The sequence below is a fragment of the Terrapene carolina genome, unplaced genomic scaffold (genome assembly GCF_002925995.2).
Source record: "Terrapene carolina triunguis isolate 2854851 unplaced genomic scaffold, T_m_triunguis-2.0 Scaffold95, whole genome shotgun sequence".
NCBI classification, from domain to species: Eukaryota; Metazoa; Chordata; order Testudines; family Emydidae; genus Terrapene; species Terrapene triunguis.
Genome location: NW_020664446.1, coordinates 50,962,944 through 50,982,342, shown reverse-complemented (window position 1 = coordinate 50,982,342; position 19,399 = coordinate 50,962,944). Strand labels below are relative to the sequence as shown.

General features: G+C 38.0%; 1 protein-coding gene across 7 annotated transcripts in view; it reads right to left on the bottom strand.

The window, feature by feature from the left end:
• CCSER2 (coiled-coil serine rich protein 2) overlaps window positions 1-19,399 on the bottom strand; it is a 146,866-nt gene that overhangs the window by 14,518 nt on the left and 112,949 nt on the right. For 4 of the 7 annotated variants that reach the window (XM_024209779.3, XM_024209787.3, XM_024209827.3 and 1 more), the window contains one exon: window positions 18,481-18,579. In XM_024209779.3, coding sequence (XP_024065547.2) covers window positions 18,481-18,579 — 99 coding nt within the window. Of the gene's footprint in view, window positions 1-4,205; window positions 4,291-18,480; window positions 18,580-19,399 lie in introns of all 7 variants that reach the window. The other 3 variants (XM_024209812.3, XM_024209819.3, XM_024209803.3) reach the window with 1 other exon arrangement.

Sequence of the window (19,399 nt, the reverse complement as noted above, 5' to 3'; positions counted from 1 at the left end):
ATTTTTAGAGTTTGTTTTTTTAATTAGCTATACTGTGTACCATAGTACTCAAGGCTATAAGGGAGCCTCACTTTACAGACATATATAAAACACTCCCAATTTCTTTAAACCTTACCAGAAAAATTATATTACAAATCTGTCAGATGTGTAGCATATTCAGAATACTTAATAGTACGGTGTAACAAAGGTTGCTTGGAACTCGTTTGGGATGATTTCTGTAAATTCCATTGTTTCTTCACCTGTGAGCAATACCACCACCCCAATGTATAGCAATAAAACTTTACCACGTCACAGCATGTATTTTGTGTATTTGGGCAGATGTGTGTGTACACATATAAAGGGTTTGATTAAATCTTTGTTTGTAAATATGTTACGAACAAGTATAATCACATTTTAAATGCTTCCAGGTCTCTAGCTCTTCAAGTTTGACACTTTTCTTTAAAAAATACCTACACCACCACATTTTCCCTTAAAATTAATGTTTTAAAAAGTTAACTTCACAATACTGAAATCAAGGTATAAACAGCACACACCCAAATGCACTGTAGTATAACTGTGTCACAGAATATTTACAATATTTACATCATTCCCTCACCACACCAAGCAGATAGCATCCAGGGTTCAGCAGTTTTCTGAAGCAGTCTCATTTTGCTAAGAGTGTCAGCTTGTGTAGCTTTCAGAACTGCAAAGCATCCTAAATGGCCAGTGAGGATTAATACTTTTAACCTGGCAAAGAAATTTACTGTTTCTTGTGGAACATCTCATGAGGTTAGGTGTGCATTTGTTTTTTAAAAGTATGGGGAAAAATATCAAACCTTATCATGGCAAAACACTACTGAAATAATTTATAATCAAAATGCACACAACAGCTTATTCTTGTTGATAGAATAAAGCCAGCATTGCTTAGCTTTCTTTCACCTACAATTCATATAGAGGCTAGAAAAAACTCTGACAAGTGTCTAGTAACTAAAGATGTCCTGAGAACTTGTGCCCTGCGTCAGTACAATGGTATCTGTGTAACCAACCCACCCCCCCCCACACACACAAAAACCTCTGGCTTTTCAGTTAAGTGTGCTCCTGTTGCAATGAGTACTTAAACCAGTTGCCTAGAGAAATTACAACAATACGCTTGGGTTTCAAAATGCTCTATTAATTATTACTCTGTTTTAATCCTAAAAACTAAATCTCCAGTGTTTCTGCCATTAATGGTATGCTTCTCTGGAATCCCCAAATTTTGATACAACATTTTTAAACTGGATTGGGGAGAGTTCACAAAAACCACCCCACAGTAGTAGCAACGCATTCTATATCATTTCCAAGAGAAAAACACGGTAGGGAACATGTAAGATTTGAGCACTCATGACACACAGTATTGGGAGCTATAGGAATATAATAAGATATCCAATTTTGTTCCTGGAAATGGCATATAAACAAATAATCTTTTATTGGACAAATGATTACACAGTCTAAAATGCTAAATTCTATCACAGGATGTGGAAAGATATTCAGAGTTAATGATTCTGAAATATTTACTTTCACTTTAGTGTTAACTTTCAGTAAAACTCAAAACATACACCCAACAATATGTTCACTAACATTGTGCAATATTAAGGACGGTACATTTGGCAAGTTAAGCACTAAAGTCTGTTAGTTTGATTGTTAGCGCTAACCATCTGGTTGGATTGTAAACATAATTGGATTGTAAGATTTTTGTAGCAGAATCTTATTTGTTCTATAAAGTAGCAATACAGTGGAACTGTGTAAATAACAGACTAGTTCATAGCTTTATATATTTGATAGTCTAAATTCTATGCATCTGCAAACAGACTGCTGTCATTATCAGAGGGTATATTGTGAAGTTCTGAAGGTTGGTAAAATTTTGCAACATCCACCACTGGCAGTAGATTGCAGATGATACTTCTAAGTTAGCCTCCAGAATAAATAGTTACTAAAAGAAATTGTTTGAAGAGAACTATGGGAATCAAATATCTCCAAACAGAAATATAGCTGAGTTAAACCAAGCGTACATCATTCCCCCCCACAATTTATGCAATAAAACAGTGACATTAACTGCAATCTAGGCTCTATCTACTGGTGACACCAAGTCCCATACCCAGCCTTATACTACTACTTTTGGAATTACACCCTGGCAGATGCTATTTTCTGGAAATAACATTACTGTGCTACAAATAGTGATTAGATAGGGCTACAAATGTTATCCCTGGTAATGTCTTCTGGAGGGAATGCTTTCAAAAATTATGCCAGAGAGCTCTGGTTTGGCAAGTGTGCTGGCAAAAATTGTATGCTTTAAGATATACACAGAAACATGATTATTTATTATCTCCACACTTCTAGTTCCGGTATATACCTTCCTGATCAAGCCTAACAGTAAGACTTGCAGCAACAAAGCCAGGAGCACCCTGACAATTATAGAAAACAGATTTATCCTTCTGAATAATATGCCTATTACACTTCATTCTAATTAGTCTATTACTGACTTTCATCTGTTGTCTTTGCAGAAAGCAAGCAGCAATGTATTCACATGTAATGATAGAGCATGTAGCCTAAGATCAAAGCACATATAAAATTGATTCTTTTAGGCCAGCTTTATACAGAATTACTGATTTTTTTAAAAAAAACCTGTGCTAATGTTAAAGGAGAAAAGATATGGGGCTGAATTGCACAGAGAACAGGTAATGGAATACAGAGCTTTTCATCACTAGTTAAATGATCAGTGTGAGTAGCTGATAGTCTTAGTCCAATTCCTAATGCAGGAGTGCCTGGCACTTCAGAAGTCACCATTCACAGAACTTGACTTCCTTGTTGGTATGCTCAGAAGCACTGTGAACTGAATACATGGAGTCTGATCCATCCCCTCATTTCTACAAGTGATCCTTGCAGACTCTGGCTGACGCATTGGTGCCAAGAATTGTGCACTGCTATTGCTTGTGCTATACCTGTGAATAGAACATTTCAGTCTACTACCATTAGCAAACTTTACACCTTTTGTGAACACTAAATTACACAAGAAAAATATGAGAAAACAGGTCTGACTAGCAGCTGGAGAAGATCTGTTATGAAGAACTTAACCTTTATTCATGCTGAATTGTTTAAATTAGTATTTTTCACAAAAATGTCAAAATAGCATTTTACATTTCTTTAAAATATATTAAATGTCATAAGATTTTCCTTGTGAACTTTTTTTTTTTTACAGTTATTTCAGTAGATGTTTAATTTAGATTTAATAGTTTTCCAGGATGTAATTTACTTTTAAGTTTCACAGAAATTTAAACATTAGTTTGCGTTAATAACTATATTTATTTGTTTACTGTATTTCGGATCCAAACACACTCTTGGGTATAGCTGAGCATCAGCAAACTCACTGTAATTTGCAAATTATAGTAAATTTGTATGAATAAAGTGTAATCTTTAGTAACTGGTTATATTTCTTTTGCCATATCCAGAAGATCATTCAAAATACTGAAGCTCAAAAAAAAAAGACTTACCATTTTTCTATTATCTATGTAAGCACACAGTTGAAAATCATCAGTTTTCTTTTTTGTATTCCAGATTCAAGGCAATAGAACAATTTTAGCTCATACTTTAGTTCAAGCAGTAGCTAGCACAAAAGCAACATTAGTAAATCATGCATGCTTTGGAACAGCCATTCACAGCCCGTCAGATGTCTTTACACAACAAATATTTTAGAAAAAGAAATATTAGTTTAAAAAAAGCCATCCTAAAAAATTATAAAAAGCCTTCTTTCTTGGGTTGCTGTGAGAATGACCCTATTTTTCTCACCAAGATTTTACTAAGGTACACATTGCATATATGTATACATCTGAGTATGGACACATGCAGAGTTTATGAGTGAAAGACCACACACAAACAGGACAGTGTGATACAACCATAGAAAGGAAGGGAAATACAGGAAACAAGATATATGTTAGACTAGATTTGAAAGAAGGGCTTATTCAGGTTGGTCTTAAGAACAAATATATTAAATCAGCTTTGAATAACTTCTATAAAGCTTTAACTTGTAGCTGCTAGTGACTGCAGGAAGCACTTAGGTTAGGCCACAGACTGCCGTATATGCCTGTAAATTTCTGCTGGGAAAGAAGGACACTACATGATCAACAGTGCGTGCAAAGGGAAAGTTTCTACTGGAACACAGTGAGGGAAATGAGTGAGAGGTACAGACTCACTCTGTCTGCGGTGCGGTGGAACAGTCCGAGGGATGCCCTGGAATGAGCCCTGCCAGGGAGAGAAGGAGGGAGCAGAATACCCACCCTGTGCAGAAAGAGAGGGGGAAAAGGTATAATAAAAAAAAAGAGAACAGGGGAAAATAAGACACCAAAAAGCCACACTGGTCCTTTTTCTAATAAATACAATATTATTGCCATTTACAATTCTTCTCTTTTGCTAATCTTAACACCACAAATTACTAAAACCATTAGCAAACCTAGACAAGTTCTGATTCCCACATTAGACTAGGCAGATCCCTTACGCTGTCATACAGGGGGAAAGTATCAGTGATCCCGTGGTTTAGAAAAATCTCTATTTAAAATATATATATAGGCATACCTTTTGCGTAATGTGGTTTTAGTAGTTAATTTTTTATGCTGAAAATAGCCCCAACTCAGACAAGACAAGGAAAGAATAGTTTTTTCATATAACATTTATAGACAAAAAGTTCTATTTCAAAGCACCTTGATGTAAGTCAGAATAAGCCTGTTCAACCATTTTATTTTATTGTAAAGACATATGAGCTTTAGCTTGCAAGAAATGTACTAACAGAGAGAAGGTTTTCTGACACGCTTAACTGTGGGCTTTAGTCCGCATCCTTCAGATCTCGGTATGAATGCGTAAGGCCATGAGTGAAGTTTGCCAGGGTCTTTATGCCTTGCTGTAGGTAGCCTGAACCCTTCATTACTGGATCGTAATGTCACAAAATAATATATAAAGCTATCTTTAAATGCTCTCTGAAAATGCAAGATTTGTTCTGCCATATCCCTAGATGGTTATTTATTTGGCATACATCAACAACACTTACAGCTGCATTTCAATACAAGTTCTTTGTGGACCTAGATGATATGCTGGTGACAGTCTCCTATGACAACAAACTTTTTTTTTTTTTTTTTTTATGAAGCCCAGCATTTTCTCCATAACCTTACCTTTAAAAGAAATCCATCCAAACTGGAATTTCTCTCTCTCAAGTCATGAAATAATCCAGGCTTCCTACCTCAACCCACAATCCAAGGTAATTTTTCATCAACTATGTCTAAAATTAAAACTCAAAACTTTTGTTTTCACAGATTGTGTAGTATGGAGACATTAGTGTTAAGACTTCGAGAAGACTCACCACTATGAACTGGCAGCTTTTACTAACAGACAATGGATATAAGATTATGAAACTGGAAATAAAATTTGTATACCAGAAAGAAGAAAAGTGATTTCCAGAATTTCTCAAGACAGATGATTTTTCCCCTGAAAATCTCTCCAATTTTTGAACTGTTGCAGTACCAGGCTTCCCTTTCAAGGTATTTCTACAAAAATACTCTTCTTTATTTAGTCCAGTGATAGTCTAATTATGAAGATGATGATCAAAAGGTCAAAAAACATTTTGACAATCTCATTAATTTCACTTATTGCTATTCAAATTTCATTATAAGAATGTCAGAAAGCTGCAGGTTGAAAAGTATTGTGATATCACCACATGTGTTTGATCAATATTTAGAATTTGCCAACAACCACGCCTTTGGGGTCTGACATCAGACTGTAAAAGATTATTTTTCAAGAGGTGCTGCCTGAGTATTCAGAAACTGATGAGATAAAAGTATTTAAGAGCTGATCATATCAAACACTTTTTAACTTACAAGGCCATAGCTAGACACACTGAATATGTAAACACTTATGGAGCCTTCCATCAGTGGTCATTAAGGCCCACACAGGTTTTGGCCAAGGAGTAGACTGTTATATGATGGCAAATTCTGCTTGCTGGAGGTCCAGCAATGTTATCATCACAATATGGACCGTATCCACTGATGTCGGAATGAGAAAAATATTCCCATAAACAAGGTACAATCAGTGACAGAAAAATTATTAAAATGTTAAGACACATGATGTCCAACAGCTGCATGTAAAAGAATGAAACATTTTCTACAATCAGTAGGAAAAAGGCCATCTAAATACACAGTTCAGAGCTCACCCTAGCTGCAAATGGAAAAACTAAAGAAGAAAGGTTAAATGATTTGACTAAGGCATAACAGTCGGAGTTACAGCTAGTCTATTTTAGATCTGGACCTCTACTATAAAGATTTCCTGTTTTGAGTTATTTACCTACACATTTTTGGTCAACTGCTGGAAGTGGTTATTTAAAGCATCTTCTTAGTGTGCCAAACAGGATATTAATCTTGCTCTGGGAAAGAGCCCGCTGGGTGTTGTTATGCTAAAGGTTTATTTTTGGGTAAAATGTGCTTAATCTCATGAGACGGGACAGTCTACTAACTCCAAATGTCACAACATTTATTTTAGTGTAAGTAAATATATCTTGCTGTTTTCTAATGTAGTTTTAATGGGTTTATACATTATATTGTATACACCAATCGTCCAATTTTAAATAAAGATGGAAAATAGCAAAGAAGATATTTTAAGGGGACATTGTCAAGACAGAAGTTGTGAAGTGAGTATTTCAATAGCTAATGGGAGAGGAATTTTGCTTTTTAACAATAGCGTTTACAACTAAGATGTTTCAGCAGACAACTACTTAGCCATACTATCTACATAATGATTCACTGGAGGGTGGGGAAAAAAAACAACAGAAACAAAGAACATCTGCTGAGAAGACAATGCCCCAGGCAGCATAAAACAGGGAGCAGAAAAGATCAAAAAAGCTGCTGATAAACATTTCTATTTGGATTACAGCAGATTTTGCAAAATAATAATTTAGACAGCCTGGCAGTGCCCCATTAAATATGGAAAAAAAATCACATACAGGCTGACAATCCATGTCCTAGGGTTTAGCCCAAGCAGGATTACCTCATTATAAACTTCTTAAAACAAGCAGGCCACCCTGAAAAAGAAAAATGGAAACATCACTTACCTTAGCTTCTCTAAACGTGTTTTATGGATTTTCCTGGATCACAGAGCCTTTGTGAGAGAGACTGGTGAAACTTAAGCTACTGTAGCTCAAGGTTTCAGGGCAGTCATAGCAGATAGAGTATAAACCAAGTGCCCTACGGGCTGTCATGTGCCTCTCCCTGCTGAGTAAAATGCTATTCTCCAAACGCCCCAGATACGTTCATTGATTGCATGGGAGCAGAAACATCCAGAAAGAAAAGGCAATTCAGCATAATCATCGTAAGATAAAAGAGAAGCCTCAGAAAAAAGCAAAAGGTATGAAACAAAGTAACCTACAGACTCTAAGTTGAAGGGAGTGGGCCAGTGGAAGTCCTCCCCAAAGATGCTGCTAGCTTCATCCCCTACTTTTCACATAAGAGCTTGATCTTGACCACTTACGAGATCGGGTAAGCTGTAAGGGATTTGCCACATCCTCACAAGTCAAAAACAGGGTGTAAGGGCAAGGCAACACTCTTGAATGGCAATTCTTGGGCCATGTAATTCTCAATCATGCCCCTTGTCCACTTCTGGACCAATATTAACTGAAAGTTAGCTGTTTTTGGCAAAGAGCCAGGGAAAGTTAGGATCCTCTCTTGCAGAGTCACAGACTCTTCCATGTGAACATTCACTTGGCGTCTGCAGAGTCCTGGAGCTCATGCACACTCAGATTATAGTCACCACCCTGATGCTTAGCCTTTCCTCACTCAAGGGGCCGGAATAGCTGATGGGGGAGGGATGAGGACCAGAGCTTCTTAAGGAAGCTTTATGCAGCATGGATACTGGCTGTGTCAGAGCCTCTTGAGCAAGAGGTGTCGGTGTAAAGATGTCAAGGGCAGAACTTCCTGCACAGGAGTGCCAAGTCTCAGTAATGAGCCTCAGAGCAAAAAAAGTACTTGAGTGCTCCAAGAGAACATACGCCTGCTAATACAGGGCAAGAAGAATACTTAGGAACTTCTATTGTGTGGTAATCTCACAAAGGACCAGGAGTTATTGACTCTAATTTCCAAGGATATAGCAATATCCATATCCCCATCTCGGTTTCAAGCACATGAATACAGGAGGGGAAATACAGATGTACCAATATGGGACTGCCTGGAATCAGGGCCTTCAAGAATAACAGGGAGCAACTGACCCCTATGTGTCTCCTAACCCAGTGAGCTGCCCGAGTCCCCACCTCATATAATAATCAGTGCCAAACATCCAGGAGCACCTGCTTGGTGGAGATGCAGGATGCTTCAGGGGGCAGCTTCCCTTCTTAGCTTAGCAAGGAGGCAGAGCCAGCACTGATACAGGTAGCACTGGCATTACATCATGGTGCTGGGTGGCCTTTAGCTTTGAGAGTTTATCCTTCAAAGCACTCCAGGATGGCCTTGGACTACAGTTACAGTGGGCTCCATGAATTGCCTAAGGAGGGCTTGAAGGACTCTCCACATTTTTGAAGTGCTGGGGATGACATCTGCACATGCACTGGGCACTCCTGCACATTACAACTGAATCAGAGGCAGACACGCAACAACATACATGATTCTGTTATAAACATTGTTCTGATTCACGAACAAGATTTGAAACTGCTGAGTAGTCATCAATCTTCTTTGGACAGCATAACTAATAAAAGTACAAGGAAGTGATGAACAAGGGAAATACCAGACAACCAGAGAAACCAATGTTGAGCATAAAGATAAGCACTGAATTAAGACATATGCTGAGCTACAAAACAGAACTTCAGTGCCAAAGCAGCAGAGCAAGTACCAATACACTCAGCTTTAAGGCTACCTTAAATTATACCAAAGTGTCCCTCCTGAAAAGATCCAGATGCCAACCCAAACAGCAGGCACCAAGATATTGCAGAGATATGCTGAGACAACTAATTCAAAGACTTCAGGAGATGTAGAAATCTGAACCAGACCTGACTAGAAGGCAAAGTTGGAACAGATAAAGGATAGGATACCTCAGCTAGGATCTAGAGGAGAATTGGAGCAATAGCCAATGTTGGGCTTGTTCCTATCAAGACTTTATTTGCCAGCAAGAATCAACAAGGAACTGATGGAAAAGTTTAGAAGGGTGAATTTATTCTTGGCAGAGGGAGGCACATGGCTGCAAGTTGGGGAAGTAGCTTCTATTCTTCCCCATTTACTGCTTCTGGATAGAAAAAAAAATACTTGAGAGCTAGAAGAGTTCCTTCCATCAGTCTTATGCCAAGGAGCTGAGACCCAGGAGTGATAATCGTGCATAGATTGTATCATTAGCCAATTTAATGTTTCTGTTTCTTAGGAAGTACTTACAACTGTCCTCATAAATACAAGTCAAAAATTTTGTCATCAACAGATTTTAAAAATGACAAAGAATAGGCTTTACAAATTCTGTATCTGTTTAATATTAAAGACAGTAAGCCCACAGTGTCTTGAATCAATGCATGCAATGGTTAAAGACCAATATATTTAATCAAAGTATTTCTAGCAAGTTTGAACTTTCATAAGTCAAGTGTTGAACACTTTTTTAAAAAGGTAAACTGTAAATTTGTTCTGAGGGACTGAATACCTATTGCTACTTTCAACAGAAAGTTACCTTGCCCTGACTCCCAAGCACAAAGTTCATTATAAACCAGTCTTGCAAAATTCTACTTGCCCACTTCCCTAAGGCATGTAAAATACATATTTTTTTCATTATTGTTGTAAAATAAATGGTAGGTAAGGAGATTTCATACCTCCAGTGGTAACCTCCACTGATAGTTTTTTGAAGTTATGAACTATCTTGAAATTATACCAGGGCAGGGAGCAGCCCATGTATCTTCAATAACTAGAGATCAAACTACATTGAAGTTATTGGCCATTACCCCAATCACAGTTTTTAATTGTGGTAGCTAACATCAAAAATAAAAGTCTTCAAACATACACAAGACTAAAAATATAACTTTCCTTTGTTGTGCCTAGATGCGCCGAGATTCATAACAGCCAGTGATCTTACATTATATATCACATCTGCTGCAAGATCTAGGCATGTTGCAGCAATTTGAAGACAGAAATATATTGGAAGCTAGGCTTCTGCTATCTTGTGCATTAACATCAAGCCCTTAATATTAAACAACTTCCTATGAATTACCGTATACACTCGTTCATAAGCCAAATTTTTTTAGTAAAAAAAGGGAAGCACCAGAGAAAGAGCTCGGCTTATGAACAGGTATAGAGAAGGAGAGGTGGGACACAGCCCCTCCCACCAACAGAGGGAGCAAGGAGAGGCAGCACAGCCAGCAGAGACAGAAGGGAAGAGGTGGGGCCAGAGTCTCTCCGCTTCTGGCCACGCTGCTCTCCCCCCCACCGCCTCCGAAGCAGCTGCAGCTCCGGGGCTGGCAGGCTGCAGCTGTGCCGCTTTGCCCTGCCCCCCAGAGCAGGCTGTGGCCGCGCCGCCCGGGCGCCGGAGCACGCTGCGGCCCAACCTGCTGGAACAAGATACGGCCACGCCACCCGGTCTGGTCCGCCGGAGCAGGCTGCGGCCGTGCTGCCCAGCCTGCCAGAGCAGCTCCAGCCAGGCCGGAGACATCCTCTCCAGATAAGGTGGGAAGGGATGGGATGGGGAGAGTGTGGGGGTCCTGGGCTAGGGGTGGGGTCATGTGGGGTGTGGTCACAGGGGTTACTCCCCTGACCCCCAGCTTCTCCCCCCCCTGTTACTGTCCGAGCCCACCAGGGTAAGCAGCTGGCATGCCGGGACACTTTGTTTACTTAGGTTTACCTCCGTGCCTGTGGACGCTTGAGGTAAACAAACCATCTCGGCCCGCCAGCGGCTTATCCTCATGGCCCGGGAGCCAAAGTTTGCTGACCCCTGAATTATAGGGTCGGTTTATGAACAGGTCATAATTTTCCATTTTTACTTATCCATCTTGGAGGGGTCAGTTTAGAAATGAACCGGCTTATGATCGAGTATATACGGTAGTAGTTTATCTAGGGGTTTTGTTTTACTACTTAAATGATAGCTTTAAAAGATAAAGATTAATGGAAGAAGTAGATAAGATACAGTAGATCATAGTGACTCCTTATGGAGCTATCATGATCTACTGCATCAGTGAAGATTGAAGGCTTTATTCTATGGATTATCGATATAATACAGATAGTAAAGATTCTCTCTAAGCAATTATGGTCTACTGCGCCAATGGGGGCCTACATTCGTAATATAATATGCTATATAATCAGTACCCTATATACCATGAATGCAAAGTATGTGTAATAAAAATCATGAAAGTGACCAGGCAGGCACACTAACTGCTTTTTAAACTACCTTAACTACTTTAAAGAAAAAATTATTCCAAGTCTCTATGCCTTATGAATGAGTTAGAGGTGAAAAGAATAAATCTAAAACTACAAAGCTTGAAATTGTTTGTGCACTTGGCTTAGAAAACAGAAGAACTAAATTTGCTTTAGTAGAGATCTTGAGTGAATAAGCCTGGCACAAACAGTGATGATCCCTAACATGCTCATGGAAACAGATATGCTATAGTGAAATGGCCAAGGTAATGGTCACCACTTTTTTAAAAGGAGTTTGTTTAATCAGAGCACACATCCACTTACAAAAACAAAACAAAACAACAAAAAAGCATAAGGATGGAGTGTACTGAAGTATAAACTATCTTAATGTAGTTACCGAAGACAATGTAAAACAAAGTTATTTAACAAGGAACTGCTAAATCAGAATTCTGTTATACTTTAAAACAGGGAACTGCAGCATCCCCACCACTGCTAGTATAGTTTATTCTTTTATTTATCCCTTTTATTATTTCATTCTTACACCTACACTTTGAGATCCTCTACATTAACTGTTTGATATTTAAGTTCTATTTCCTAAAATATTGCTAGGGACTGTGGTTATGATTTCAGATTAATACTTACTCTATAGGAGCTGTTGTAACACGACTACCAGAGTTGCCAGGATTTATAAATCAGTATTACAATTCTAAAAATCAATGTACACTGACAGAAGGAGCTCTCTGACCTTCGTATTTGACAACATTAAGGAGCTGAGAATTAAAGTGTCCAGTGGAATTATGCTTTTGCTACAGGATATTCAAATTTCACTCTGTTCTGCAAAATACAGTCCATTTGAAAAAACGGGATTTCGTAAATGTTCACAACATTTCACAATTAATACCAGGTTTAGCAGTACTGAATTTGAATTCCAGGAAGCAAGAATCATGTATTTAAGGCTATTATTTAAGGCTGAATATGAAAGTTAATAAAGCAAAAGAAGTTATTAAAAAACTACACTGTTTTGTGGTGAGAAAAGATATTTTATTATGGTCTCTAATGCCATTTCCTTTTATTGTATTCCTCCATCATGAAAATACAGCTTATTGTCTCTTTCTTTTGCAAGTGATATTTTATATAATTTGGTTCCAGCTCAATTGTGATTTCATACCAATACTTCTTTATTTATAATTCTACTAAGCCATGCAAGAGAGTACACAAACATATTCATATTAACAGAGGGATTATAAAATTGCTGTCACCGTGAAATCAAGCTAAAAAAGTTTTGCATTGTAGCTCGATACAGTCACTGTTTAGCAAATCATTCCAATGCAATAAAACACAAGCTTTAAAAATATGGGTTTTGTAGTTGGGTTACAATATGAGGGGAGGAGGAGGAAATGGATTGAGAACATTTATTTTGAACTGACTTATCTAAAATGAGGGGTCAAAAAAACAAATTAAATTTCAATGAAATAGTGCCCTAGTGCTTACTGTGGCCATGTCTATTTGTACAGCTTATCCGTCTCCTACTTGGTTCCAAGGACAAACATAGAAGGTAAAGAACATTTTATTGCTAAGCTAAGATAGGCCTACATAGATTCCCAAAAAACCTAAATTTAAAAACCAACTTTGTTAGGAATTAGAATTTGAGTCACAAAAACAAGAAAATTACAGGTAAAGTGGAAAATACATGTGAATGGTGCATAAGGACCATAGGCTGCAAGGCACCTGAGCAGCTGGCCCCAGGGGCAGCCACATCAGCCCATTATTGCCAAGATCTAGTCACATCTTTCTTCTCGCCCTCTTTGACAACACAGAGTTCCACTTGGTTAATATCTTTCAGTTTTAAAGAGCCTTTCCTTCAGAAGGAAAAGTCATTCATAGGAACCACTTCACCCACAACTGAAATGCAAAATTCTCCATGACAGACAGTAGAATGTATCCTATGTAGTGCTGTTGTGTGTTGTTAAGCAATACATCAAGACAAAGTGACGAACCCCATCAACTGAAATTTCAGAGAATATAGGTAGACAGAACGTAATTACTCAAACTGGAATTTGGCCAGGACACCAAGGTTAACACCTCTCTTATCAGAAGTGCCATAGTCCACCGTATAATCATTGTGCCGATTCTGTCTCATTATAGAGAAAGACAGGCAGTGTCATCATCAAAACGTATAATTGTGTACATCAGAGGGATACGATGTTGTGGGGGAAAAAAACCCCACATTTCTGTCTAAAAGTTTTCTACCCAATAGTTACAAGTAACAGCAAGATTAGAAACACTGAAAGTTAGCAAGAAAACTTTTTCTGCTTTACTTTGAATATTTGACAACACTTTGTGAATAGTCATTTTCATTTTTTCCCTTGGTCAGTTTTTCCTCTTCCTGTTAAGATCCTTATAAATATCAAGAGGGGAGCTCAAACTTATACTATTTTTTATTATTTTATGTCTAGAGAGAAATATTCTTTAAAAAATAGGACATCCTATTTAATTCATATTTGATTAAAACTGGAATTTTAAAAAAATTTCCAAGAAGTTCAAGTTGACAGCCTGTCTTTAAAACAGAGTATTACACAACATTTCCCTTGGCTTCTGGGCTCACTCCTCAGATCCTGAACACTAATATTACCTTTAGAGTTTAATTTAGGCAATAGGTGAAAATTAGACTATAAATGCAGTTCTAGGCCCAGCAGTTAATTGTGGAGACGTTGTTATAAAGGAGAAACCATTGCATTTCACCCTAATATGCACTCATTCATATTGATTAAGGATATATATATCTATAGATAGATAGATATAGATATATATACACACACACAGTGTCTGAGCCAACTCTGATACTATTTCACTGATTTGTCTGTGCTATTAAAGTCTCATCAATGTTCCTACTAAACATGCATCAAATCAAACAAAAAGTATACATAACTCATTTTTATTTGTTTTTCAAAATCATTAGATTATAGATTCTTTACCTGCAAGATTATATTAAGACATTTGATTTGTAGGACCATTGAAAATGGTTATTTCCTATAGGAGTGGGGCTCTTTGAAATGATTGTCAATATGGATCCCCACTCTTGGAATAAATGAGCTTCTGGTGCAAGAGCTTGGATCCTTCTAGATAACAGTGTCCACTGGACCACTCACCCTCCACCCTCTCCCCTGGGTCCAAATTTTTAAGGAGCATGGTCCTCCTGCAGTTTCTTCCACTGATTCAGAAATTTTCATAGGAGAGACCCTGACGTAGCATGGAATTGTTGATCCTTATAGATGATCAACTCAAACAGCCACATAGCAAGTAACTTTCTTTTTTTGTGAATTACCCATACAGTTTCTCCTTTTTTGGAGATTAACAAGAAGTTATGAACTGCCAAGAGGAACGTCTGAAAAGTATTAATTAAAAGTTACTGCAAGATTGCTCCTCTGAATTGGGCATCTAATGTACAGCCCAAAGCAAGAGTATAGTGTTGCAAAAGTGTGTACATAGCCCATTGCATATTTCAGTGATGGACACAGTGCACATGCATATTGTAGAAGCTGCCTCAGACTTAGCCGAGTGTGCTCAGATACCTCCAGGTGGCTGAATGCCCGCCAGGTACCAACAACCATATAAATATAAACCAATACATTTGGACACCCTTAAGCAGAGAGGTCATAAAAATGTCTAGAGAACTTATGCATAGATTCAGTACTAGAGCTTGATCTCCCTTCAAGTGAACTAGACTTGGCACAATGTACAAGCAGGCTAGTTATGGGAGTGCGATCACAGACTACTTTAGAAAGGAATTAGGAGTGAGCACTCAGGACTAAAATTTTTATGGACATGGTATAGAAAGGAACAACCATAAGGACTATAAATCACTAACTTGTGGTTGTGATAGGAGCATGAGGAATACTGTCTTCAAGAAAACAGTCTGACAAAGTTCAGATTCAGATCCCATATGAGAAGTACTGTATGCATCAGAGGAAATATCATGGAGCTACCCTTTCAGAAAACTTAGTTATCATAGGGTGAATGAAGATTGCTTTCCACAGTCTGATGCAAAGATGGGCAGACATGGCACCCAAGTAGAGCCTGACAAAACTCAAAGACAACTTTGACTGTTCCAAGTGTAGTAGCCTGCTCAAAATGACCACAATGGGATCAAGAGATCCAGTATACTAGGAATTGGGACATTTGGTTCTTTAACGCTCAGGAAGTAATGCTGGAACCACAAGTGCTGAACTCAGGCCACCAGAATTGGAGAGAACATGTAGGTGAACTTTTGATCCCAGTCCAAGAGATAATCATCTGTCAGTGACACTGGGTTGAACCCACACTAGATTACTACCTGTGTGAGCTAGCAAGGTTGGGCACCATCATAATGGCTCGGGTAACTATCATCAAGGTGATTGGATCAAATCAGAGGGAAAATAGCCCTGCAAGACAGAAACTAATCCTATAGAATCCACAATCCTGAATAATTGGATTGTCTCTGTGAAGACCTCAGACCAGTCCTGAGGCCTCACTGAACATTACTTCAGATAGGAAAATAAGTGAGAAGGGAACTACTTCTAAGGGATGGTCATCCTTCATCTGCCACAGCTGAAAATCTCAAAGTGACCTGAGAAAGCACAGTTATAGAAAGGAACAACCATCAGGAATATAAATCACTAACTTTGATTGTCTCTGTGAGGACATGCTAAGGTATTCATACTATCACGATGGGCACAGTACACCTTCTTTAGTCAACATTGCATACCCTGAAAAATGGTGTCACAGAGGTGCATGAAGCCACAAGGCACTACGACAGTAGGAAAAATCCCACATACTCAAGTCTGCGATACAAGAATATGTTGTCCCCTGGCTGCTATGGCAGCTGTGCTCTGGCACTGTAAAGGAGTGGATGTCATCCTGACCAAAGGAGTGAAGAGGTCAGGAGATTCATAGGTGGCCTGAGAATTTGATTTTTCCTAATGTGTCAAATAAATGCCTCAAACATGGACATTTGTAATGGAAATTGTGTCACTGCAAGAAGTGCAAGGCTTGAAGCCAGCCTCTCTTAGCTACTTTATCCATGCCAATGGCCACAGACAACGAAAACACATAAGATAAAAGTAATCAACCTAACAAAATTGAAACATGGAAAAATGAAGCCATACAAGATGGCTGTACTCCAACCTAAATACAAACTAGACATTTCCAAAAAACAAATTCCCAAAGGGACAGAAATATGACACACCCAGTAAGTGGAACATCAAGGTTATTGATGCTTCAAGTAGTGAAAAAGTCAGAAGCAAGTGAAGGGTGGTTAAAGGTTACACTCTCTTTTCTATCCTCAGTACTTAAAGTAAGGAAGAAGAGGGATGGTGAACGTAGCCCCAGACACTGCTTGCTAGAGGCTTCTCAGCTTGCACATTGGTGTTGTTTCTGTCCCAGTATTGGGAATCTAAATTGACAATTCTCAAAACTAGAAACTTTTTTTTTTTTGTAATCTTATATCAAATTCTCCCAACAACTTTTACAAACGTAAAAGTGATTCGTGTCTAAGCTGTATACACTGGTGTCAGAATGAAAGCGGAGTAATGGTTATTGAGCCATTTAAGAAAATTACTAGAACTATCTAGAGCAGTGATTGACAAACCTGTCCTTGGATCATTTGCTGGCAGCTCACAGCGCTAGCTGGTCACACAGTGCTGCTAGCTCCTCATTTCTGGGTGTTAAGATGGCAGAATACAACATTAAGTACACTCCTAAAATTATTGGTATAGCTGCCTCAAAAATACAATGCAGTTGGAAATGTGAGAGAAGGTTCATCCATGCAATTGCACATGGGAGGGAAGATTGTCTCTCTAGTACCATAACCTCCACCCTTTAGATATTTGAAAACCAATGATGCTAAACTCTCTAGTGCAGTGGTTCCCAAACTGGGGTTCATGAACCCCTGGGGGTTCACAAAATGTTACAGGGGGACCCTGGGCAGCACGGGGCCAGCAGCACGGAGCCCCTGAACTTCCAAGAGCTAAGCAGATCAAAGCAAGCATATCTATCACACTGAGGCGATTAAAACTTCAAGACTCCTTATAAGCAATGGAAAGGAAGGTGGATATTTTTTGCCGTTTTTAAAATTAAATAGGCGGCTAGTATTGTTTTTAAAATTATTAAGAAGAACAAGTTTAAGCTTTGTTTTAGCATGCGTTGTTTGCCTGGACTGCTCAAGACCTGAATGTTTGTGTAGGAGGAACTCTGTTGTTGGCTTCTTAAATACCTTCATGCTGTTTCACATCTGATACTCCTTGATGAAACATAGGAGCCTTGTCTTATAACAGGCTTATTCAAAGTGATACAAGATACGAAAGTGAGATCTTGGAAGAGTGTTGCCATTTTCATAATGTAATAAAAATACTGTAATGATAAATAATAAATAATGTGTAATAAGCATCATAAAAACAAATTTTATATTTCCAAGATCAATGCTTTTATAATTTATACTCAGATAAAGGAGAAAATTCCTGGAAATATTCATTTTTAGGAGGGGGTTCATGAGACCTGACATTTTAGTGAAAGGGGTTCACAGGTTGTTAAAGTTTGGGAACCACTGCTCTAGTGGAATAAATGAGAAAGAGGACAACTTCTGTTACATTCATGAATTAAGTTCAGGTCAATACATTGCTACTTTTTGTCAGGACAAGTGAGCACAGAGACATTGAAATTTACCACAAAGAAACTCCATCAAATGAGAGTATCTTGTACTATAAACATTCTGTTTTAAAAAGTGTTTTAATGAGTGATCAGAGATACAGCCTTGGCCCAACAGAATTAAATTGTGATTAAAATTAAAAAAAGACGTATTTTCTATTATTGCCTCATTTTATTTATTCATTAGTAAACACATGCTCTAAAATAAGGCCCAAATAAGGAGAAAGAAAGAAAAAACATGATTGGAGACTGAACTCTGAAAAGACTGTCAAATACCTGCTGCAGAATTACAAGGATATAAAAATGCAATAATCAGTCTTACACAGCATGGGAAATCTTTAGAGCAGACCAGAGTCACATGATGGAGCGGTATAAAATAAGAATGAATCAGAGAATGAAACACACAAAATCTTACTTGAGAGGGAGAATGGTAAGTGTTACTCACAGAACTTCTCCTGCAGGAGGTTTGTGTGAATTTGTCAGCATATGTGCACATCGTCCCTTTAGGTTTTTGGCCATCTTTGTGACAGTTACACCTAGTGGCCTTAGCCCCCCATCAAAGAAAAGAAAACAATGAATGTATTACACATTTTTTACAATGAAACACAAAATGTGAATGGTATTTTGGTAATAAGATGCAAGTTTAATGTTCAACCATTATGTGGTATATTGCCAAGTGATGTAATGATTTTAGCTGCGGAACTTGTATTTAAAGTCCTACATGACTGAATCTTTTCCCAAAGAATGCTTTTAAATAATTTACAATTGATGTTCAGGTTTTAGGTGGGGGAGTGGGTTATGTTCACTTAAATTTCTAAAGGCCTGTCTACACAGGGGAGTTAATACAGAGTAAGCTAGGCTGTGAATTTAAAGTACACTAACTATTCCGCATTAACACGTTGTGTAGACAGTTTTACAGAGCACTGAAAGTGCCTGGGTATGGTACAGCTTAGTACAAGCTTCTACTAGCTCAGTTGCTATTGTACTAAGCAAAACTGCACAAAGGTACTTTTATAGTCTACATGGAATGTTAGTGTGGAATAGTTAGTGCACTTTAAAATTCACACCCTAGCTTACTCCGTACTAACTTCCCCATGAAGATAAGCCCTACATTACTATATTCAGTGCATCTTCAAATAATTATGATCACAAGTTCTGTTCTTCTTTAGAATACAGTTCCCTTCTACATTCCAAAGTTTGTCAGTTGCTGTAACAACTAGGTATGCAATTCAGCAAGAAGGTAGATACAATTTGAAGGTCTACCAACTGTAGGTAAGACTGATTTTTTTTTAATTTTATTCATTTGTTTCTTTGTTATAGTATTACCTGGAATTCTATGATTTAAAGTGAAAAAATAAAAATAA